Here is a 22,387-nt window from a genome sequence, read left to right as displayed (position 1 = left end):
GGAAGTGAAGATAGAGCAGAATATAATCTGGAATTTTTCTGTCTTTTTAGTGGTACCCTGCATCTCCCTATCCATATTTCCATTCTCATTCTGTTTTTGAGTCTTGTTAGTTCTTGAATCAATAAGACTAGTGAAAGCCCCATTAATGAATTTCTTCTTTAGCCCAGACCAAGACCAGATGCTCCATAAATGGAGAGCAGTTTTAAAGATGCTGGAGAATCTAACAACTTAAATTCTAACTGATGTTTTTTAATATCAGTATTAATATTTAGTATTTTAATATTAATATTTAGTATTTAGTATTATTTATTCCATTTATTTATTTACTTATTTCAGTTTTTTTTTTAGTTTGACCAGAGAGAGATGTGACAGAGAGAGAGAGAGAAAGAGAAAGAAAGTGAGAGAGCAAGTCTCCAGGTTCAGGACTGAAACTGTGATCAGCCATGTAGGAGACCAGTACCGTAACAACCATGCCACCAGCCAGCCCTCTTCCTGGTATTTTCTAGTAATTTTAACAAATATACTGATTTTCCACATGTCAAATTTAACTGATTTGAACAGAGAATAACCCTGGGGGTGATTTCTTGCTTTCAGTACTCTAAAGTGTACTGCTTCCAAGGATTGTACTTGTCATAGTTAAGAGTCAGATACCTACAAGAAAAACAAAGGAGGGGACCAGCAGTTGGCATAATGGCTATGTCACTGGACTTTCATGTAGTCAACCATTGTTCAAGTCCCAGACCCAGTGGCTTAAACTCAGGTTGGGCACGTGTGTGTGTGCCCAAGATCCTGAGAGGAGAATGGAGGAGAAGGGACTGCAGCGTAGCCATCCCCCCTGGGGTGTGATTTATCACTTTCTATCTCTCTGTCTCTCTGTCTTTCAGGCGAGCACATGCGCCCTATAGCAAAATCTCTCCAAAATAATAATAATAATAAAGATTAATAATAAGAGTGAAATCAGAAACAACACTGAGGTATGACCATCAAAATTACTTTAATAAGTTTGTAGAAAAATGGAATTAAAGTTCTTAAAATTCACACTTTTATTTTTTTATCATATTCATTTTCCATAAACTTTTAGAAGACTTCTAGTTTTTAAAAGACCAAGAGTATGCAGAAAATACTTAGCACAAACAAATTGACTATTTATATATCTCCTACTTATAGAAAAGTCCCAAGGATTCTGGGATATGGTGCAGTTTAAGTGTGGAATTCATTTTAATGCCATTTTGGATCAAATAAAATAAATATTTTTAGAATCATTATGTTCTAAAAGAGTAATTTCAATATTTAGATATTTTTTGTATTTTATAGTGGACATTATGTCCTATGACATTATTAATTAATCTAGCAATTCACAAAGCAATATTCAAAGTCATGAAAATGTCATTCTCTCTAAAGCTTTACAAAATGCGAGTGACTGTGTTATTTTAGTTATTCTGGCTAGAATTATTCTCTTTGTGTTCTTAGCCCTCCTTTCCACCATCTCTACCGCACTGCATACTCTACTGTAAAGATTAACTTCTTTTAGAAGTCCAAGTTGAATACAGATTTCCCTCATTATCCGCATGTGTAACACCTACTCCCTGTAAAAACCATTAATCATCCTCATGACTGTTACAGCTTAGAGTATTTCTAAACACCATTAGATATTTTAAAGATTAGCTCTTTAACATGTAAAATCTTAAGTAGAGACTACAGGCTTATACTGAAAGTCCATAACTTTAAAAAAAGTAAGTGGAATGGACAGCGTTTGAGAGATGGAAGACAGTATGTCCTATAGACACAGGTATTAGTGGAAAATGTTTTTGATTCAACTGTAATGTCCATAGATCCTTGAAAAAAATAAAACTTTCTGGGGCTGGTAGGTGGTGTGGTAGTTAAGGGCGCTGGACTCCCACATGGCCAACCATGGTCTGAGTCCCGGACATGATGGTTTGCTTTCTCACTTTCCCTATCTCTTTCTCTCTCTCTCTCTCTCTCTCTCTCTCTCTCTCTCTCTCTCACTCTGTCCATCTCTGGTATAAATAAAGTTAAATAAAGTAATTCTTTAAAAAAGTAAAATAAAACTTTTTCCAGTTAAATTTTATTTTAAAAAATGCAGCAAATCAACATTACAATTCAAGAATTTAATTTAAATATGCACTTGACAATGAAGCACATCTGGTATGGAGTGAAAAGGTTTTACAAAAACACATCAAATAGATTATCTCCAAATACCCAAATAATAAATCACTTCTGCAGACCTTTTGTTAAGTGAGATTATAAGCTAAGAATTGAAGTTTTATTGCTGTGAAGAAAAAAAATAATAAAACTTCTTAATACATGATAGAAACCATAGAATAAATGAGCACTCAGATAGACCAGTGAACTAATTTGACATAAAAGACTACTGAGTGTGATTAAGGGTAATACAATGTACACATGAGAGCCAGCTGTAGTGCAAGACACAGAAATGCACAAGTCAGGTCAAAACCGCCAACAAGGGCATACAGGGATAGATTGAAAGGTAGTGGAAGACAGCCACCGGACAGTGTTCTTATTCAGGAATTCTGTATTTTCTATTTTGTCCAAAAGACAGAGATACACAGAAAGAAAAACCTTTAACTACTAGAGAGTGGATCCTTTGAAGAGGAAAAACTCATAAAAACCAAAGGAACTCAAAGGAGATTTTGCCCAACAGCTCAGCACTACTGGACTTAGTGGTAAAGTAACACGTTTCCTCATTTTCCCTCTCTCTCTCTGTGTGTGTGTGTGTGTGTGTGTATACATATATATGTGTGTGTGTGTGTGTGTGTGTGTGTGTGTATGTATGCCTTCCAATTAAGAACATGACTCATCCATCAGATTCTTTCATCCTTTCATAAAGGATAAAAAACATTGCTCTTGTGCTCGCTTTGGCAGCACATATACTAAAATTGGAATGATACAGAGAAGATTAGCATGGCCCTTGTGCAAGGATGACACGCAAATTCGTGAAGCGTTCCATATTTAAAAAAAAAAAATTTCTCTTATTCTTACTCAGAACTCCAGAACATTGTTTTTGAAGTATAGAATTGCTGAACTAGAAAGAGTAAGGGTAAATATCCAGTTCAACATCTTTTATACAGAAAAGCAGTCACAAGTAGAAACTATAGGCTTGAATTGAAACCTCATAAAGAAATGATTGCAACAAAAATGTAGATGTTTAGAGATAGACCTTCACCCAATTGTGAATTCTATGATTCGAAAATAGCATTCTATCATCTTTCCCTGATTCCCGTCTAACAAGTCATTGCAAATAAAACTGATAAAGACAACCTATTACCATGTTTCATTGGCAGGTGTCTACACTTTCTTTAACAACCACTGACAGTCTCTACAATGGTAGTCTTCAACCATTCCGGCTTCCTGACCTTCAGCCTGATGGGCATACCTGGCTTAGAGTCGCAGCACTTGTGGCTCTCGCTTCCTTTTTCCTCCATGTTCTTTGCTATCCTCATTGGCAATGGTGCTATCCTCTTTCTGGTGGCCACAGAGCCCACACTTCACACCCCAATGTATCTGCTCCTGGCCCTGTTGATGTTGGCTGACCTCATTTCCTCTCTGGCTCTAGTGCCCAAGCTCCTCTGCCTCTTCTGGTTCAATGATCGAGATATAGCCTCCAATGCCTGTTTCACTCAGATGTTTTTCATCCATGGAGCATCAGTGGTACGATCAGCCCTACTTGTTGCAATGGCTTTTGATCGCTTTGTGGCTGTGTGTCAGCCATTACGCTACAACACAATTCTGAGCCATTCCCTAGTTGGACGCCTAGGGCTGGTGGCTCTGTCCAAAGGTGTGATTCTTATTCTGCCCATGCCTCTTCTACTTCAAAGGCTGACTTTCTGCCATATAATCATTCCCCATACTTATTGCGACCACATGGCTGTGGTAAAAATGGCTTGTAGTCACACCAGACCCAACCGTATCTATGGGCTTTTTGTGATCCTGCTTGTTGTAGGACTTGATCTGCTGCTCATTGGCTTCTCTTATATCCTAATTCTACAAGCTGTGGTACGCCTCAACTCTCAAGATGCCATCTACAAAGCCCTCAACACCTGCTCAGCACACCTCTTTGTCATCCTTGTCACTTATGTGCCTGCACTCTTTTCCTCTATCACCCACCGCATTGGTCATAATATCCCACCTCATACCCATATTCTTCTTGCCAATCTCTATCTTCTTCTACCATCAATGCTCAACCCCATCATTTATGGAATAAAGATGAAGGAAATAAGGGAAAAGGTAGCCAAATATCTGTGCAGATAAACTGCAATAGGCTGTGGATACTGGCAATAAACCTGAGTATAAAGGAAAATAAAGACAACTGGTAATGCCTTTGCCTGACCATCCATGACCCCATGGTATCTCCAGATGAATGGTGGAAAGAACAGACCATGGAGGAGGGATTTTTCTTTCCTTTTTTATTTAATGGCTTACATTGTGGGCTGATATGATGGTATTTTAATTTAGGTATGAACTGCAAGAAGGAGAGATGTCTTTTTCTATTTAACATCAGAATAACATAGGTCTCCTAATGATCTTACATCTGTGTTCATGTTCATCACCTACACACAAAATTGCTCTGTAAATGATCTCAGATCTCTTTCCTTGTTTTGGTGGAGAGTTTATATTTGTTTTCATTTTCTTTGTATTTTGTACTTCTCAAATTTTCTGGGCCTGTTTATAGCTATTTTCTTCTTGCTGAAAGGGACCTGCTATACTCATTACCTTTGTATACACCTTGCACACAATAACTCTTCAAGCAATTAGTCTTTCATTGAGCATTTTTTAATTTATTTGTTTGGAGAGGTTTTTGCTATAGGGCACATATGCTTGCTGGAGAGACAGAGAGACAGAAAGTAATAAATTACCCCCCCGGGGGTTTGGCTACACTGAAACTCCTTCTCTATTATTCTCTTGGGACCTTGGACAATCACACATATGCCCCTGGCATGAGTGTTTTAAGTCATTGGGTCTGGGACTTGAACCATGATTGACTACATGGGAGTCCAGTGACATAACCATTGCACCATCTGCTGGTCCCTCATTAAATAATTCTTAACCAGCAGTTAGCGTAATGGCTATGTCGCTGGACTCCCATGTAGTCAACTGCAGTTCAAGTCCCAGACCCAGTGGCTTAGACTCACGCCAGGTGCCGTGTGCGTGCATGCCCAAGATCTTGGGAGGAGAATGGAGGAGAAGGGATTGCAGTGTGGCCATCCCCCCGGGGGGTGATTTCTCACTTTCTATCTCTCTGTCTCTCTCTGTCTGTCTGCTGAGAGCATGTGTTCTATAGAAAACCCCTCCAAATAAGTAAATGAGAATTATTTAATGCAACAGCAATGCCAGTTGTTCACAGTACTGACAGGATGTGATGCAGATGCAGGTGACAGAATTGAAGAAACCCAAGAATGACATCCATAGATGAGACTCAGACTATTGAGATACATCTTACAAAATGCAAGGGAAAACACGTATCCAGATGTTTAACTCAAAAGATTCCCATGAATAGGAACTGAAGTTTTAAAAACCATATATGAGAAGAAGTTTGCCTATTCCTGAAATAATATTTCATGGTGACTCAGATAATGCACAAAGGCCAACCTACATTATTGTGATGCAGCATTATTATGTTTTTTATAAATAAAATCATTGTAATGAGGGGAATTTCTAACTAATCATTACATTTATAGCTATTAATCAATTGAGTGAACAATGTCATAAGGCAAAGACAAGATTGGATGATTAGAAAGGTGGAAGTGAAACAATATGAAATTATGGAGTATAAGAACTATTTAGAAATAGGATAATTGTGATCTCACCAGAAAGACAAAGAGGAGAGACAGAGAGACAGAAAGTAAGAAATCATCCCTCAGGAGATGGCCATGCCATAATCCCTTCTCCTCCATTCTCCTCTCGGAATCTTGGGTATGTAAGCACACACGCCCGGAATGAATTTAAGCCACTGGGTCTGGGAGTCGAACCATGGTTGACTAAATGGGAGTCCAGTGACAAAGCCACTATGCCAACTGCTGGTCCCAAATTACATCACATTTTTAAAAGGATAATGACATGGAAGATAAAAATGTGCATACTCTTTATCTCTGTCTATAACTTCTAACCAATCCTAATCTCTTCTCTACCTTAGTTGATTTAATAATCTATAAACTCTAAGGACATCTTTAATTCCTGTGACCTAGGACAGAGTGGGCCTTCTGTACTGAATGCTCCTTTCTTCCAGGTTTCAGCTGGTCTGCCTTAGCCTCTACAGTCAGAAGATGCCTACAAACAAACTAAAATATTATAATAGATAAAATTATACTCTTCAGCTTATTCTATAATTAATTCTCTTATTTAAAAAATATCTTAATTCACTCTTAACTGTGAAATTGTTTTTATGGAGAATATGTAGGGGAAGGTTGACATAGAGGGAGAAAAAGTGGTAGAGCCGCCTGATAAATCTGTGGTGGTCTCTCTGTGCTTTTGTTGTTGATAAGCCAGATTTCCCAATGAAGATTAGACCATAGAGGGGGGATTTATGGTTAGTGTCAACTTTTAGTCACCATCATGATTAACATTACACAGTTCAGAGAGAAACTAATATGCAGGTGAAGATATTAAAAAATAAGAAATCCTAAGAAAAGTTTAGGGCAACAATTAAGTTAAGGATATTTCTGTTCTAGAACAGGAGAGAAGGAAAGTGTCCTATCTTATATTTTTCAGAGTCTTTTAATTCCAACATAAATACCATCTGACAAGATGGCTTGGTGACACTTGTTCCATTAATGTTTATATATTAAATTGTTTGAAATTTAAGTCCAGTTGTATAATATCCATTCTACTAATTAAATTACAGAGGTTCAGTTTTTAATGTAACTTTCCCATAGTCACATGAGTAGCGAATGGCTAAGCCTGGATTCAAATCTAATCTATCTGATCATGACACGTGTTCCCACTCTCTAATGTCCACGTTGTCTGCTTAAAGAAAATCAAGAATGGAGAATGAAAGGTCATGGAGCAACACCTAGTGGAGCACTTAGCAGAGTGGTATCAATCATAAACGTAGCACAACTACACATGCACCTCATTCCTAATACCACAAATAAAGTCAAGACTTACCTTGGTGCAATAGAACTGCTATAACCTGTTTAGAAAATTGACAATATATGTCTTTTTTTTAGAGAAAGATTTTTGTTATAGGGCATGTGCACTTGCTAGAGAGACAGAGAGTCAGAAAGTGAGAAATCACTCCCTAGGAGGATGGCCACTCTGTAATCCCTTATCCTCCATTTTCCTTTCAGGATCTTGGGCACACATGCACTCACATCCAACATGAGTTTTAAGTCACTGGGTCTGGGACTTGAACCACAGTTGACTATGTGGGAGTCTAGCAATGCAACCATTATACCATCTGCTGGTCCTGGCAATATGTGTCTTTTCTAGTTGTTACCTATTGTTAATTTTCTGCCCACTCTTATCCAGTCTCCACTCTTCTGAAATGCACTCTGTGTTCCTAGGAATTGATTTGGATGGAATATATCACCAACTCTCCATCACCAATTGGCTTCCATTTGAGTTTGCTGAAGGGAGCTCTGTTAACTTAGGTCTTCAGAAAAGAAAACAAGAATAACTGCAAGAATTTTGCTTGTAGAAATACTTATGTAAAGAAACTAGGGAGCAAGTGAGAATAAGCTGAGAAAGCCATGTTCAGAAACCACTGGTGGTCTCTTCTGCTGACAAATTGGGTATTCAGTGAGAGGCCATATCAATGTGTCTAAATGCAGCATCCATCTCTTCCACCATGTTTAGTCTGTGCTGGTTCTACAGTGGCTGATGGTGGAGACTTGTTAATGTCAATAGATGATCATTTTGTCTACTCAGTTGTTCAGAAATGCTTTGGATGTGAATGTATCTTCACATGTAGTTACTAAGCTCCAAAACCTCGCAGAATGGAGAAATGGGAGACAAAGAATTGTGGCATGACTACATTCTATTGGAAGGGGACTTTCTCTCTCTCTCTCTCTCTCTTTCTCTGTTTATCTTTCTCTCTGTCTCTCTCTGCCAAGTGTACAAGTCCTCTAGGAATTAAAATAAAAAAGAAAAGCGATGAAGAGGAGAAAGAGGAAGAAAGAATGAATGAAACAAAGAAAGATTCACTTCCACTGATAAAATATTTGGCAACTGAACCACCACATCTTGTGACCTGCCAATCCAGAGAATAGACTCTGCTTGTTAGATAGGATGTCCCAGTTCCCTATCTTGCCACTTATAACACTTTAATATTACCTGCATTAGTTTGGGTTTTCTGTAAAGCAAATACCAAAAAAATATTTAACATGTAAGAATTTTACTCAGGAAAATACTGTGTGAAAAAAGATAAGAAAGATAATTATTTTAGGTTTGGACAGCAGACAGTTTACAGTACAAGTTTAACCCCAAGTTAAAAATAAAGAGCAAAAAGGTTAGGTGGATATATTAGATTGTAATACAAAGCCAGTCTAATGACCCATGAGCCTACCAAGATGTCCCTCTTTCCCCAGCAGCAAGGATGCCTTTAGCATCCTTCTGACACTCCATCATAGACGGAGAGTAGACATTGAAAAACACAACTTTGGTGCAAATTCAATGATGAATTTTAAATTGCAAGATTAACAGCCTTTTGTCAATTAGGATTTCTATAGCAGGAGGTCTATGTGGCACATTAATATGGATGGGTTTTTGCCATAGGGCATGTATGCTCACCAGAGAGAGAGACAGATAATAGGAAAGTCAGAAATCAACTCTCATGGGGGATGACCATACCACGATCCCTTCTCCTCCATTCTCCTCTTATGATGTTGGGCACAAACGTACACATGCTTGGTATGATTTTCAAGTCACTGGGTTCAGGACTCAAAACATGTTGGCCATGTGGGAGTCCAGCACCTTAACCACATGACTTCTGTTAGCCATATTTGTCAATTAAATTTTTAACAACTATAGTTTAAGTATTTTAAAGGTCTCCTTTAAATAATGGCTAAATAGCCTTAAAGGTAGATCTTTTTTTCTTTTTCATTGAATTTTGCCTTTTTAATGGGTTGTCAAAAAAGTCATGACGCATTTTTGAGTAGAAAAACAGAACATACACATCATGACTTTTCTGACACTCCGATAATATTAGCTATATAGCATTATAAAAACCGTAAGAATTTTCTGGTTTCAAACTTCATATGTCTTAAAATATTTGCCTCTGTATCACAAATCACTATTTAGAAATGATAATATCCCCTGAATTTAACTCTTATATCTGGGTACAGGATCTAAACTACACATTCTACTCCATGTATTTTATAATGACTTCTTCCTGAGCTCTCAAAAATGGTCTGGCATATTCTGTAACCTAAAATCTCCAGTGTAAAATTAACGTTAACACCTACAACCCTGAAAAGAACATTTTTTGAATTATGTCTTTACAAGAGAGTTGTCAGACACTAGAATTGGTTGAGACAAGCACAAGAACTGACTCTAGTTTTAACAAAGACAAAATTAGTTAAAACAAGCATCAACCTTTAAGGCTAGGAGCATCCGTTTTTCCCTTTTCTTTTGAAAGTTCTCCAGGAATTGAAGATTACATTTTCTGTACATATTCTCTAAGCCTTCAAGGAAGCAACAAATCCTATTAATCAAATGTAAGCCTTCTGCACTAAGGAGAATAAGATAGTGATTCTCAATTCTATTTTGAAATTCCCTTCTCCTATCTCACTCCCCCACAAACTTCTTCACTTTTGATTCTCCCTTCCAGCTCACAAATACATACACACACTCACACCTGCATGTATGTTGGCCTTGCTTTGGCAAAGTAAGTGGCATTTACACTCATGGCGACAAGTTATTGTTTTTTTTTTTTTATTAGGGAAACATTCCACACCATCTTACATGCACTCAGTGTGTATTGTTTGAAATACTTTGACAAACATTATCACATCTGATTTACCCAACCACTCTGCCACGTATGAAGAACAGGGGTCATTACTTTCATTTCATAGAGAATAATTGCCTTGCTTTAGAGTTAGTGAGACCAACAAGGTTGTCTGTGTCTTAGCCTCTCTGTCCAAGGATAAATATCTCAGCAGCAAATTTGACAATCTGATAAACTTCCTTCAATAGACAATTCCCTCAGGTCCTGCATCCACTTAACATTTCTTTCTCAACCTCACAATTGCTGTATCAGACAAGTTTCTGACCATGGGCAAGAGTTACAGTCTTTTACCTCCAGCACCTGTATTTAGTTACCTTTTCCCGAAACTCTTTGGTTTTCACTCCATAAATAATAGGATTGAGCATTGGAGGCACAAGGAAGTAGAGGTTGCCAAGAATGGTGTGGACATGGGGTGGGATCCCTCGGCCAAAGCGATGGGTGAGAAAAGAAAAAAGTGAGGGAGTGTAAGAGATAAGCATAACACAGATATGTGTGGTGCAGGTATTGACAGCTTTGTGGTGAGCTTCCTTAGAAGAGAGACGCATTATAGCCCGGATGATTAGCACATAAGATGAGGCAATAGCTGAGATGTCTGTCCCAACAACCAACAAGGCCACCACCAGACCATATATCCTGTTGATGGTGGTGTCCACACACACCAACTTTACCACAGCCATGTGCTCACAGTAGGTGGTAGGGATAACATGGATAGCATGATAGGGCTTCTTCTGCAGGAGGATGGGCATGGGGAGAATGAAGAGGATGGCTCTCAGCAAACTCACTAGGCCAATTAGCCCAATACGGCTATTGGAAAGGATGGTGGCATAGCGTAGAGGCTCACAGATGGCCACATAGCGGTCCAAAGCCATAGTCATCAGGACTGCCGACTGCATGGCAGAGATGGAGTGGATGAAGAACAACTGGACCAGGCAGCCTTCATAGCTGATCTCACTCTGGCCAAACCAGAAGATGCACAGTACCTTGGGAATGGTGGTTGTGGACATGCCCAGGTCTGTGAGGGCCAATAGGCATAGGAGCAAGAACATGGGCTTGTGCAGGGAGCGCTCTGTGGAGATAGTGAAGAGGATGGTGCAGTTCCCGAGCACAGTGACAAAATACATGGAGGAGAAGGGAATAGATATCCATCTGTGCTTGTACTCCATTCCAGCAATGCCTTGGAGAATGAAGAAAGAAGGGTGGCCCTGTGTGGCATTGCAAACAGTCATGGTGGCACCCTGGTGAAGTACCTGAGAAAAGCAGTAAAAAAAACTACATGAACTCCCATTTTTAAAAAGTTTCAAATAGTTTCAAAATGGAAAACAAAGACTAGAGTGTTAAGAAACAGAAAAATGGAGGCCAGCAGGTGACATTATGGTTAAGGCACTGGAATCAGACTAGAGTGTTAAGAAACAGAAAAATGGAGACCAGCAGGTGACATGGTTAAGGCACTGGAATCCTGAATGGCTGACAGTGGTTTGAGGTCTGAAACTGGTGACCTGAAAATCACAGCTGGCACATAAGCATGTGTTCCCAAAATCCTAAGAGGAGAATGGGGAAGAAGGGATTGCAGCATGACTATCTTCCCTGGATAATGATTTCTCACTTTCTCTCTCTCTGTCTCTCTGGAGAGTTCATGTGCCCTAAGACAAAAACCTAAAAATAAACAACTATATAAAGATAAAAAAAAAACACACACAAGAAAAAGATTCTAAAACTCAGACAGTAGATATCATACAGTATAGTACTATTCTATAATATTACAGTGTAACAGCACTGATATCTGAAAGAATGTATTTTATGATAAGTGTTTTCAGAAAGGACAAACTGGTTCAATGTTAATTAATAAGATATGTTATTAAATACATGTGAATATATTCAGAAATTAATGTATATCCATGTAATGAACATAACTTGATGTATGTGAGACAAAAACAAATAGAAATAAAAGACAAATTGACAAAATAGAATACACCCTTTTCAGAAACCAAAACATGAAATATGTTAATAGGAGTTTTAAAAAAATGAAGACATCTTAATAGTTTGTAATAGAATTCTATATCCACAAATCCAAGAATATACATTTTTGGCAGATGGAGATCTTAGTAGGGTTTTTGTTCTGTTTTGTTTTTTTTTTCTTTCTTTTTTTTTCCTAAGAAAACTGTGCAGTGATGATGAAGAATAGAGTAGGCAATGGAATGTGGGGCAGCTGAAGCCCAGAGAGCAGGCTACCAGACAGCCCACCCTCAGCTAGAACCATTTACCTGAAAGTAAGGCAGTGAGAGACTGGACAGCTCCCAGACACTTCTGCAGGTGTGTATGTGTGAGCGTGTGTGAATGTAACTTAGCAGACACCCACCTGGCTCCTGGAGAACATATGCATGGACCTGCATCTCTCCACTCCTCACCTTGGGGCACTCTGAATCTAAGGTGTGGTCCTTTAAGTAACCTAAGGAAAGGCTCTCAGGGTGCCCAGAAATTGCTTTTGCTCCACGCTGCTCCTCTCCACACACAAGACACCACTACTATTAGGTGTATAATTGACCCCAGAGGTTGTTGCCCTGAGCTTCCAGGAGGTGAGACTAATTGACCTTAGGGATTTTGGAAATGTTCCAGTCTTTACCAGTCCTGAAGGAACTTAAGGAGAAAAAGAGCAAAGTGAAAGCTGAATCAATGGATGAATGGATAATGAAACTGTAGTATATATATAAATATGAGACTGGGATGTCCCTCTTTTCTACAAAGACTTACAATAGTTAAATGCAAATAAGAAAATATTTTTAGAAAGAAAAATCAGGTCAAATAGAGAGGGAATAAAAGAAAAAACTGTGCTGTAGATACATAATGGAGTACTATCCAAACTTTAAAAAGATCTTTTCATTTGTTGCAATGTGGATGGACCTAGAGGACATTATGCTAAGTTAAATAAACCAGACACAGAAACGTAAAAATACAAATATATGTGTATAATGTCAACTTTTGCAGAGATAGGGAACAAAATAATGGTTGTCAGGGTACGGGTCAGGGGGGATGTAGGTGGAAGGAGAGATGTGAGTCAAAGGCCACTTAATATTTAATTGCATATCAAATAGGTTTTCATTTCGTTATGAGGTCATCTGTGTCATATAAAACTTACAATTAATTGATTTGTAAACTTTTTTCCTATTAATCCATGTGACATCAACTTAATTTTCAGAACCAGCCACGACCCTAAAAGAATGGAGCTAGAGTTTTTCTACCCCTCAAATGGTTACAGAATCTCTGTTTGAGTTGATAAAAAGTTTTGGAAATAAATAGTTGTGCTGAATGCACATTATCGTAAGCGTAATGGATGTCATAGAACTGTATATTTAAAAATTCAAAAGGGGGCCAGCCTGAGGTGTAGATCCCACATGGCCAGCTGCACAGTTCCAGTTCTGGATCAGGCAGCTTGAGGAAAATGTCAGGTGCATGTGCATGAATGCCCAAAATCCTGAAAGGAGGAGGAAATGGAGGAGAAAGGGTTGCAATAGGACCATGTGCAATAGGGTGGTACTTTCTTACTTTTTCTCTCTTTCTTTGTATGTCTGTCTGGTGAGCACATACACCCTCTGGCATAATTTTTAAAAATTAAAACTTGAAAAAATATAATGGCTGTCCCCACAGCAAAGTGGTTTAAAGAAGCTAGATCCTGCATGCCTGTTCATGACTCAAGTCCTTGCCTCAGTGACTTAAAAAACATTCTGGGCATGGGTGTGTGTAAGCTCTAAAATGCTTACAGAATGAGATCTTCCTATTTGCTACAAAAAAATGGAAAAATGGAGGAGAAAGGATTGAATCATAACCATGCTCCATTTGGAAGTGCTTTGTCCCTGTCTCTCTGTTTCGACACACATGTCTTCTGGCAATTAAAAAAAATAATAATTTTTGAGATAGCCCAATAGCACTGAGTTAAGTGCTGAGCATAGAAAGTTGGATCTGGGCCTGCTCATGGACAGGTAGGTAAGGTAGCTGGATCCCACATGATCCACTGCCTGATTCAAGTCCCAGACCTGACAGGTTGAGAAACATGCCTAGCATGTGTGTGTGCTCAAAATCCCAAAGAAGGAAGAGATGGAGGAAAAGAGATAGCACCATGATCATTCTCCCAAAGGGAACTTTCTCACTTCCTCTCTGGTTTTCTCTTTCTCTGGCAAATTAAAAAAAGAAAGAAAGAAAGGGAAGGAACAGGAAGGAAGAAAAAACAAAAACCAAAACACTGGATCTACATACTACATGGCTGACCATGATTCAAATCTTGGCCATGGTATCTTGTAAAACATGCTGGGAATGTGAGAGTATATGTCCCAAATCCTGCCAGGATAGAGAAATGAAGGAAAAAAGATTGCAGGATGACCACATCCAGTTGGGAGGTTGCTTTCTTTATTTTTCTTTATCTTTTCTTTTATTTAAAGTTTTTTAAGTTTTGCAGGGCAAGTGGACTCACCAGAGAGAGACACAGAAAAGGTCAGATAGAGTCCATGGTGGCCCTCAGAATAATTTGCATGTTAAAATCATCACACAGAGACCATCAGGAAAAATGCAAAATTATTTTTTATATGATGATAAATTAATGGAATACCATTTTTAATCCCACAATTCACAATTCATTTTTTAATTAATTAATGTATTTATTATTCATACATTAAATTGCTATACATCATTTAGATTGTGAGGAGACTTTACCCAGCATGATATATACCTCAGTCCAGCCCAGTTGAGACCACCATGCACATATAAGGTGAGTGTATTAGCTGTAAAGTGACATCTTTTGAAGTAATTTCTCAGCACTATGTGCTATGACTTCTTATAGACATATATGTTTCTAGACTTCTCGTAACAAGTCACCCGGCAGTCATCATCATCTATCCCAAACTTAACCCTAGATCCAGGGGCTTGGGCTCCCACAGTCATCTCTTCCCCAGGACTGACATCCTCACTGAAAACACTCTAGGTCTAAGAAAGTGCTAGGAATAATTCACTAATTAATGAGTGTGTGTGTGTGTGTGTGTGTGTGTATTTATGTATATGTGTGTGTGTGTGTGTGTTTGCTTAATTCTTTGAAATGATAAGTAAACAATTCTTTTATGACCCCTTTTCCTCTACCTCTGTTACATAGGATTTCTGTACATGGGGAGAATAACCGTCCCTTGTCTCTTGCTTTCACATATACTACAATGCCTCTTGACATTTCCCAAGGAAGATTGAAGACCTACAGGTCCATTAATGGGCTACATGATAGCTTTACAGGAAAATTACATTCTGTATATTAGCAGATGTAGATGAGTTGTTCTAAATACTTCAAAAACTCTCAGATAATACATGACAGTGGCTTAAGATTAACAAAAGTAGCAACCTCTAGTCCAAGAATAAGAAATGCTAAAGAAAGTTAGAGATGAATGAACTTCTCCCATTAGTCCTTAGGGTATGTAAGGAGTATAGCTACCTCTTCCCGGTAAAAAAGCCCCATATTCTCAGGCGAATCTGTTTAGTGTTAATGCCGTAGACCAGGGGGTTAAGAACAGGTGGTACAAGGAGATAGAGATTTGCCAGTACAATGTGGACCTGAGGAGGTACTCGATGTCCAAAGCGGTGAGTGAAAAAGGAAAAAAAGGCAGGGATGTAGAAGACAAGAATCACACAAATGTGGGCTCCACACGTGCTAAATGCTCGGAATTGGGCATCCTTGGAGGGCAGTCGCAACACAGCCTGCAGAATCAGAATGTAGGAGGTAGCAATGAGGACCACATCCATGCCAGTGATCGAAAGTGCCACAGTGAGACCATAGATGGTGTTGGGCTTGATGCTGGCACAGGCCAACTTGGCTATGCCCATATGCTCACAGTAGGTGTGGGGAATGATGTGGTGGCCACAGAAGGGTAAACGTTCAATGAGGATGATGAAGGGGAAAACAAAAAGGATGCCACGGATCACACATGCCAGACCAATCTTTCCAATCATGGTGGCATTGAGGATAGCTGTATAATGAAGTGGATGGCAGATAGCCACGTAGCGGTCAAAAGCCATGGCCAGCAGAACAGCTGACTCTGTGGCAAAGATTGCATGAACAAAAAACATCTGGGTGAGGCAGCCATGGTAAGAAATTGTGTGCAACCCAAACCAGAAGATCATAAGCATTTTGGGCAATGTGGTTGAACATAGGACCAGATCGGTGACAGAGAGTAGGCACAGGAAGAGGTACATGGGTTCGTGCAGAGCTCTGTCTGTCATGATGATGTAGAGGATGGTACTGTTGCCAACCAGGGCAAGGATATACATGGAGCAGAAGGGGATAGCAATCAAAGCATGCTGGTCTTGCATCCCAGGGATTCCAAGTAGAATAAATATGGAAGGGTGGAAGGTAGTGTCATTAAGGATAGATGCAGAGAGCATAATGAGGCAGAAAACAGAAGGCTTTATTTTCCTGAAAGTGGTGAGAAAATGAAATATCAACCTAGATGTCATTATTCCTCCTAAATATTTATTCAATTTCTTGTCTTTCATTCCCACAGTTCCTCACAAATTCATAGTTATGAAAATAGCTTTGAATTTATGTGCCCACTTTCCAGATTTCCATCCTATATATTGCTGCCTAAGTATTCTAGCATGCGACTATAATCAACCATAATGCAAACATAGCTTTTTCATGTGTGCACTTGCAGAATACCGAGAATTAACCTCTTCTAGAGCTACCCTCCACCATTTTCTACAATGTAGTGGGTCCTGAGGTACTAACCTCTATGGCCTACACCAACCAACTCCCTCACCCTCTCACTTGTGGTCAAAGTCAGTGATAGGAAATACCAAGAGGGGTTAGGAGGAGGAAGAAGAGTGAGGCTATATGTTACTCCTTCAGCTTCCACCTAGTAGAGTTGTTGCATGTTCACTTCATCCTTGTCTAAACAGTCTTCTCTGGCTCTAGTTTCCTTTATTAAACTTTTCTTCCTTCTAACCCTTTAATCCAAGGATTGTTACAACATTGGCTCTCACTTATCCAGGCAACTTCTGAAGTTTGTCCCTACACATGCCCACACTTTTGAAAATGGTTTCTGTATTACATTCTTCTCAAAATATTTTGAAAAGAATGAGAGCATAATTAACTAGTTAATAATAAATGAATTAATTTGAGTATAATCTTTTCTGCTAGAATCCTGATACCATAACATACAAAGAAAGCTCTTCTTGAATTTTCCCTTGCCTATCCACCTAAAATTATTTATCACCATGTTCTTCCATGTACTTAATATTCCAACCATATCTAAGTGTTATAAAATCTAAAAGCATGATTTCTCCTGTTAGTGTGCCTTTTCATATGGTGCTTTTTCTGCAAAAAACAGCTGTTCCCATCTGGTAAGCTCATAATAGTCGTTTAAAAACTGGCCCAAAACATCCTCCTTTAGGATGTCCTATTATATTGTCTTCTCCTGTGGAGAGAGAACCACACATCTTTAACATGACACTCTTTGAAAACATAAAATTGTTGCAAAGTTGTATGTATGTGTTTCTCTCCACTGCCCTGTAAAATTTCAGAGTCATCTTTTTTTGTGTATTTAGTATCTGTGTATTACATACATTAGACTAACAAATAATGTTCAATGATTAATTCATAAAAATAGAATGCTATAATTTCATTTTTTAATGAACCTAAATATGTGACCATAGTTAAAAATTGGTGTTTTTCTGGGACCAGCAGTTAGCGTAATGTCTATGTTGCTGGTCTCCATGTAGTTGACTACATACAGTTCAAGTCCCAGACCCGGTGGCCTAAACTCATGCCGGGCTCATGTGCATGCGTGCCTAAGATCCCAAGAGGAGAATGGAGGAGAAGGGATTGAGGTGTGGCCATCCCCCGGGGAGGTGATTTCTCAGTTTCTGTCTCTCCGTCTCTTTCTGTCTTTCTGATGAGTACACATGCCCTATAGTATGGTATTTTCCCTTGGAATCAGCAAGATCTTTCCCTGCTAGTCTATGATTACTTTCATGTTCTATCACTCTACAAATACTCCAAGGGGCAGTCTTTATCATCTCTACTTTGATACATTTATAGCCTAATATAATTTAATCTATGATACATTTCTTTTTTAAAAAGAATTATTTTTATTTAACTCTATTTATTTTAATTTTACCAAAGAGGAACAGAGTGAGAGAGAGAGAGAGAGAAGCAAAGTGAGAAAACAAGCTGCCAGGTCTGGGACTCTAACGGTGTTCAGCCATGTGGTATCCAGTGCCCTTAACACCAAGCCACCCGCTGGCCCCTATGATACATTTCTTTTTCTTTCTTGACTAGTCATAGCATTAGTCTGATTATAGAATATATCTGCTTTAGTCTGCCTTGTCAACTTCAATGTATGATACTTTAGAGTATGGCACTTTAAAATAGTACTTTAGAATATGGTACTTTTTTGAGAGAAAGAAATAGAGAGAAAGGAGAGAGAGATATTTTTGCTATAGGGCACATGCACTTGCTGGAGAGACAGAGAGAGACAGAAAGCAAGAAATTACCCCACGGGGAACAGCCATATATCAATCCCTTCTCCATCATTCTTCTCTCAGAATTTTGGGCATGAGCACACACAGGCTCCATGTGAGACCCAAACCTTGGTCAACTACATGAGAGTCCAGCAATATAACCATTATGCCATCTGCTCATCTTTAGAATATGGTACTTAAGATTAATGATATTTTAGAGTATGATACTTCAGAATAATGACACTTCGGAATAATGATACCTTAGGGCCAGTCAGTACAGAAACCACACAGGTGTGCACTAGGAGATCTCCAGAAAGAAGAGTCAGGCAACTGAGGATTTACAAGTGAGTTAAATGAGGGAAGATTTTTCAGAAGGCCTGCACCATGGTTTGAGGCTTTTCCATCAAGAGGCGGGGTGGGGGGGAGGAAAATGTTCTAAAACATCTTGCCTTGAGATACTCCTGTATGTGAAGTTAGAATCATCATTTTTTTTTGTTTGTTTAAGCCCAGTCTTTGGAAGTCGAAGACGCTCCGTCTTTAGAAGGGGCGTTACTGTTAAATTCATCCAGTCATTCTAACCTAAGTAGAAATTAAGAATGTGAAAGAACCTAAGATTAGATAAAAAGAAAAAGCTCTAAAATAATTATGAACATTCTTCCTTTGATCTTCAGCTTACCTGAAATTGCATTATTAAAAAAACAAACTAATAATGCATTATAAATTTTGGTATTTCTTTTAGTAATTATAATAAACATTTTTCATGTACTACTGAAAGTTTATACTAATCACTGCTAGTTGTTTAGAAAATAATATAATTACAAGTTTTAATTATTAATTGAATCATTTCTTTGCATTTAAAGCTATGACAATAGAGTTCACTAACAAGTATATAGTAATTTTATATATCCTTAAAAATTCAAAAAATTCAGTTATAACTTCCAAACAAAGTGATGTAAACACATCAATGACTATTTTAGAAAAATATAAAGGTTTTTAGATTCTATCATAGTAATACCTACAATTTTTAAATCATGCATATCAATAGATATTATCTTGTCATTTACTTGAGAAATGAGTTACAACACATACGCCATTCAATCATAATATCGTGCCAGATCCTCAAATGTAATATCCTGAAAAGTGGTCGCCTGAAAGATGTTCATTTCTAGTGACAGGGAACTTATTTTTCCTTGAGGCAGTGATTCTCAACTTCAGATCCTCTGAGTCTAAGAGTGTTTCACTTCTCACTGAATGAAAATATATAACTACAATCAACATTATAAATTATTTTTTCTTTTTAATGTCTCTGGCTTTCAGTTTTATAAATATTTATATTCTTTCTAAGACTGCTCTTTGATTTTATTCCTCTGATGAAAAATCTTTTTTATTGACAGTTTATCATGTACTAGATACTTTTCTAGGTGTCTCATATATATATTAAAGAGTAAAAACAATAATATTCAATGATATATTAAACTTATGGTATAGTAAAAAGATAATTAGTCAAACAATCTCCAATATATGGATAACATGGAGAAAATGCTGTGCTGATGTATGATATGAAGAAAAAATTCATGAGTCAATTCCTACTCAAGGAAGGATTCTGAGGAAATAAAAATCTTGGCTCGAAATTAAAATTTTCCACAAATGCTTCAAGCATTTTTTATTCTATTCAACTCTTAGTGATGTCACTCTCCTAAAGCTGCCCTTCTGTTATTCACTCTGAAAAATAAGAGATAACCTAGATTCAGACTTCCCGAGTTCAAATTATCTAACTCAGGCATTTCTAACTGTATTACACTTTTCTCATTCAAATCTGTCCTCAGCTTCCTGGTATAAAATTTAGGTAATACTCCAAAGGGTTTTGTGGAAAATTAATTGAGAGAAAAAAATATGTAAAGCATATAATATAGTCTCTGTAACTTAATAAGCTTTAGCTATAAAATACCCAAACTGTTATATTTCATGGTTTTGAAATCCCTGAGTTTGTTACTCTGACTAGGTACTCACTTTTCAAAAGTAAACTTTGTTTAATTCCTCAAATTGGAAGACAAATTGGCCTTTCTTCAGTTTATAATCCAAGGATGAGGGCTCTTTAGTTTTTCTCTCTTTGAAATAAAAACTTCTATTTAAAGATAAGTAAGACTAGTCCTCATTTAGCTGGGTTAGTTGAACTATTATAAGAAATGGGAGGCTCCTCCAACAATCCCAATTCTACCAACATGCTAATGTAATTGAGGTTCCTTTATTAATTTATCTTGGAGTTAAGGGGTCAAGGAACTAATATGACATAAAAGAAGAAGGATAATATAGGCTGACACTGAGACTAGAAAAAGGTATAATATGTATATGTAAATTGTAGAGAGTTGCCAATCTGAGCAATCATGATGACCTTTAGACACACGAAGAAACACAGTTCCATGGGCACTCATATGTAATGGAATAAACACCATTAACATGCAAATATAATAACTACACCCTTCTTCTGAAACCACAAGGCAGTATCGTTGAAAGGAAGATAAGCATGTTGATCAGAATTGACCCAAGAAGACTAGGAAACTTACATATAACTACATGGTGTCAAGTGTTTTCGCATCTTCAGTCTATTAACATCTAAAAACAACTTGCCATGAGGGATGACAGTAAATAAGATCTTAATTTTTGTTAAAGTAAACGTTCTACTGGTGTATTTAATGAGTTAGTCAACCAATTTTGCCCTGGAACTAGAACAGAACTTGGGTATACTTTAAAAAAAAAAATTGTAGCTTGATGAGCCTCTAAAGTTTTTGCACACTAAATTTCAAGTCTATCTGCAGGGAGGAAATTAGATTTGGGAAGTACCATCTATGCACACATTGGGGAGATGAGATGAGAAGTAAGATGAGTTTGCTGGTCCTCTAGACTTTCTGGGGATACTAAAGTCCTAGGCACTCAAAAATAAAGTTACAAATTAACATATATTAATATATATACATAGCTTTACTTCTTTCTTGCTGATCTGGCAGATATGAGTAAGAAACAATGCAAATATCATGCTAAACTTTACTAACCATTTTATTATTTATATGTATCTTACAACATTATGTTATATACCATATATGTACATAATTTATTTTAAAAAGAAAAAATAAAGTCTGACCTCATCATTGTTTTAAGAAAGGCTGCTCCTGCTCCCAGAGATCTAACTGGCTTGCCTAAAGCCTGTGAAGAAAATACCAAGAGACCACAGTCTCTAACTGTAGCAACAAAGAATTCAGGTACAAAGCAAAGAAAGGTTTGCAAGTGATACATGTTGGTAGCATTAATGTTACCCAAATAGTTGAGGGATTCAGTGAACTCAAGTTTTCATAATGGAGTCAGCAGGCAATTTGTGATGGCCTCCACGGTAGTCAAGGACATCAATTTCCTTGTAAGATTGTCATCTCTCTCTTCCACTGCCTCTGCTCCTGACTTTAGAGAACTGTCCTCAATCTTATTTTCTGTCCACCTAATCCGTTTAACACTCACTCCATTCTTGGTGCTCAGCAGCACTGAAGACTTTATCCAGCACCTAAAGGATAGTTCCTGGTTCTGAAGTCTCACCCCATTTATTTCTATTCTGGTCGAGAGAGGCTGCAGAACGGCTCAAAGCATCAATGAGCCCAGCTGCCAAAATCAGAGGTGGATTTGCAAATAAGATCTCTGGGGAGACACACCAGTTATGTTCAGGGTCTTCTTTTAAAGACTGAAAATTTTATCAAGGCAAGAGAAGGGGTCATGCCGAGGTTAATATCTATTCAAGCTTTAAACAGAAAATGTAGTCAAATTGTGCCTGAATTTTGGGGAGAGCAATTCAGGGAAAAGGGAGAAGACATGGAATGCAGATAAAATAGAAAAAGATATACTTGCGTTTGGGTTTGCACAGTTTCATTTTGTTGCTTA

At 37.9% G+C, this 22,387-nt stretch overlaps 3 protein-coding genes, 1 long non-coding RNA gene and 1 other non-coding gene across 5 annotated transcripts; 2 read left to right on the top strand and 3 right to left on the bottom strand.

Moving 5' to 3' along the window:
- Window positions 1-2,888: 2,888 nt before the first annotated feature.
- On the top strand, window positions 2,889-2,995 carry LOC114004664 (U6 spliceosomal RNA). Its single transcript, XR_003546763.1, has one exon. It is a non-coding gene; the product is annotated as a U6 spliceosomal RNA (small nuclear RNA).
- Window positions 2,996-3,354: 359 nt separating this feature from the next.
- On the top strand, window positions 3,355-4,290 carry LOC102492510 (putative olfactory receptor 52P1). Its single transcript, XM_006161952.2, has one exon. It carries the CDS (start codon window positions 3,364-3,366, stop codon window positions 4,288-4,290), a length of 927 nt encoding a protein of 308 aa, XP_006162014.1. The 5' UTR covers window positions 3,355-3,363.
- A 5,646-nt stretch (window positions 4,291-9,936) lies between these two features.
- Window positions 9,937-13,293, bottom strand: LOC102477959 (putative olfactory receptor 52P1). The gene is made up of 2 exons (XM_027765723.1): window positions 13,234-13,293; window positions 9,937-11,229 (listed from the first exon to the last, which is right to left on the bottom strand). The coding sequence occupies exons 1-2, from the start codon at window positions 13,291-13,293 to the stop codon at window positions 10,270-10,272; spliced, it is 1,020 nt and encodes a 339-aa protein (XP_027621524.1). The 3' UTR covers window positions 9,937-10,269.
- A 1,381-nt stretch (window positions 13,294-14,674) lies between these two features.
- On the bottom strand, window positions 14,675-17,749 carry LOC102477522 (olfactory receptor 52D1). Its single transcript, XM_027765718.1, has one exon. It carries the CDS (start codon window positions 16,499-16,501, stop codon window positions 15,440-15,442), a length of 1,062 nt encoding a protein of 353 aa, XP_027621519.1. The 5' UTR covers window positions 16,502-17,749; the 3' UTR covers window positions 14,675-15,439.
- An 889-nt stretch (window positions 17,750-18,638) lies between these two features.
- LOC114004659 (uncharacterized) lies at window positions 18,639-21,967 on the bottom strand. Its single transcript, XR_003546761.1, has 3 exons — window positions 21,778-21,967; window positions 21,606-21,667; window positions 18,639-19,045 (listed from the first exon to the last, which is right to left on the bottom strand). It is a non-coding gene; the product is annotated as an uncharacterized LOC114004659 (long non-coding RNA).
- Between the last annotated feature and the right edge of the window lie 420 nt (window positions 21,968-22,387).

This window comes from Tupaia chinensis, unplaced genomic scaffold (genome assembly GCF_000334495.1).
Source record: "Tupaia chinensis unplaced genomic scaffold, TupChi_1.0 Scaffold139491_1, whole genome shotgun sequence".
In the NCBI taxonomy this organism is placed as follows: Eukaryota; Metazoa; Chordata; class Mammalia; order Scandentia; family Tupaiidae; genus Tupaia; species Tupaia belangeri.
This window is presented reverse-complemented; position numbering and strand designations above follow the sequence as displayed.

Bases quoted from the DNA above. Each gene is read 5' to 3' on its own strand.
- LOC102492510 (XM_006161952.2), top strand. From the start codon at position 3,364: ATGGTAGTCTTCAACCATTCCGGCTTCCTGACCTTCAGCCTGATGGGC.
- LOC102477959 (XM_027765723.1), bottom strand. From the start codon at position 13,293: ATGTGCATTCAGCACAACTATTTATTTCCAAAACTTTTTATCAACTCA. The intron at 11,230-13,233 runs GTAACCATTTGA...TGCTTTTCTCAG, and splicing joins TCAACTCAAACAGAGATTCT to GTACTTCACCAGGGTGCCAC.
- LOC102477522 (XM_027765718.1), bottom strand. From the start codon at position 16,501: ATGAAAGACAAGAAATTGAATAAATATTTAGGAGGAATAATGACATCT.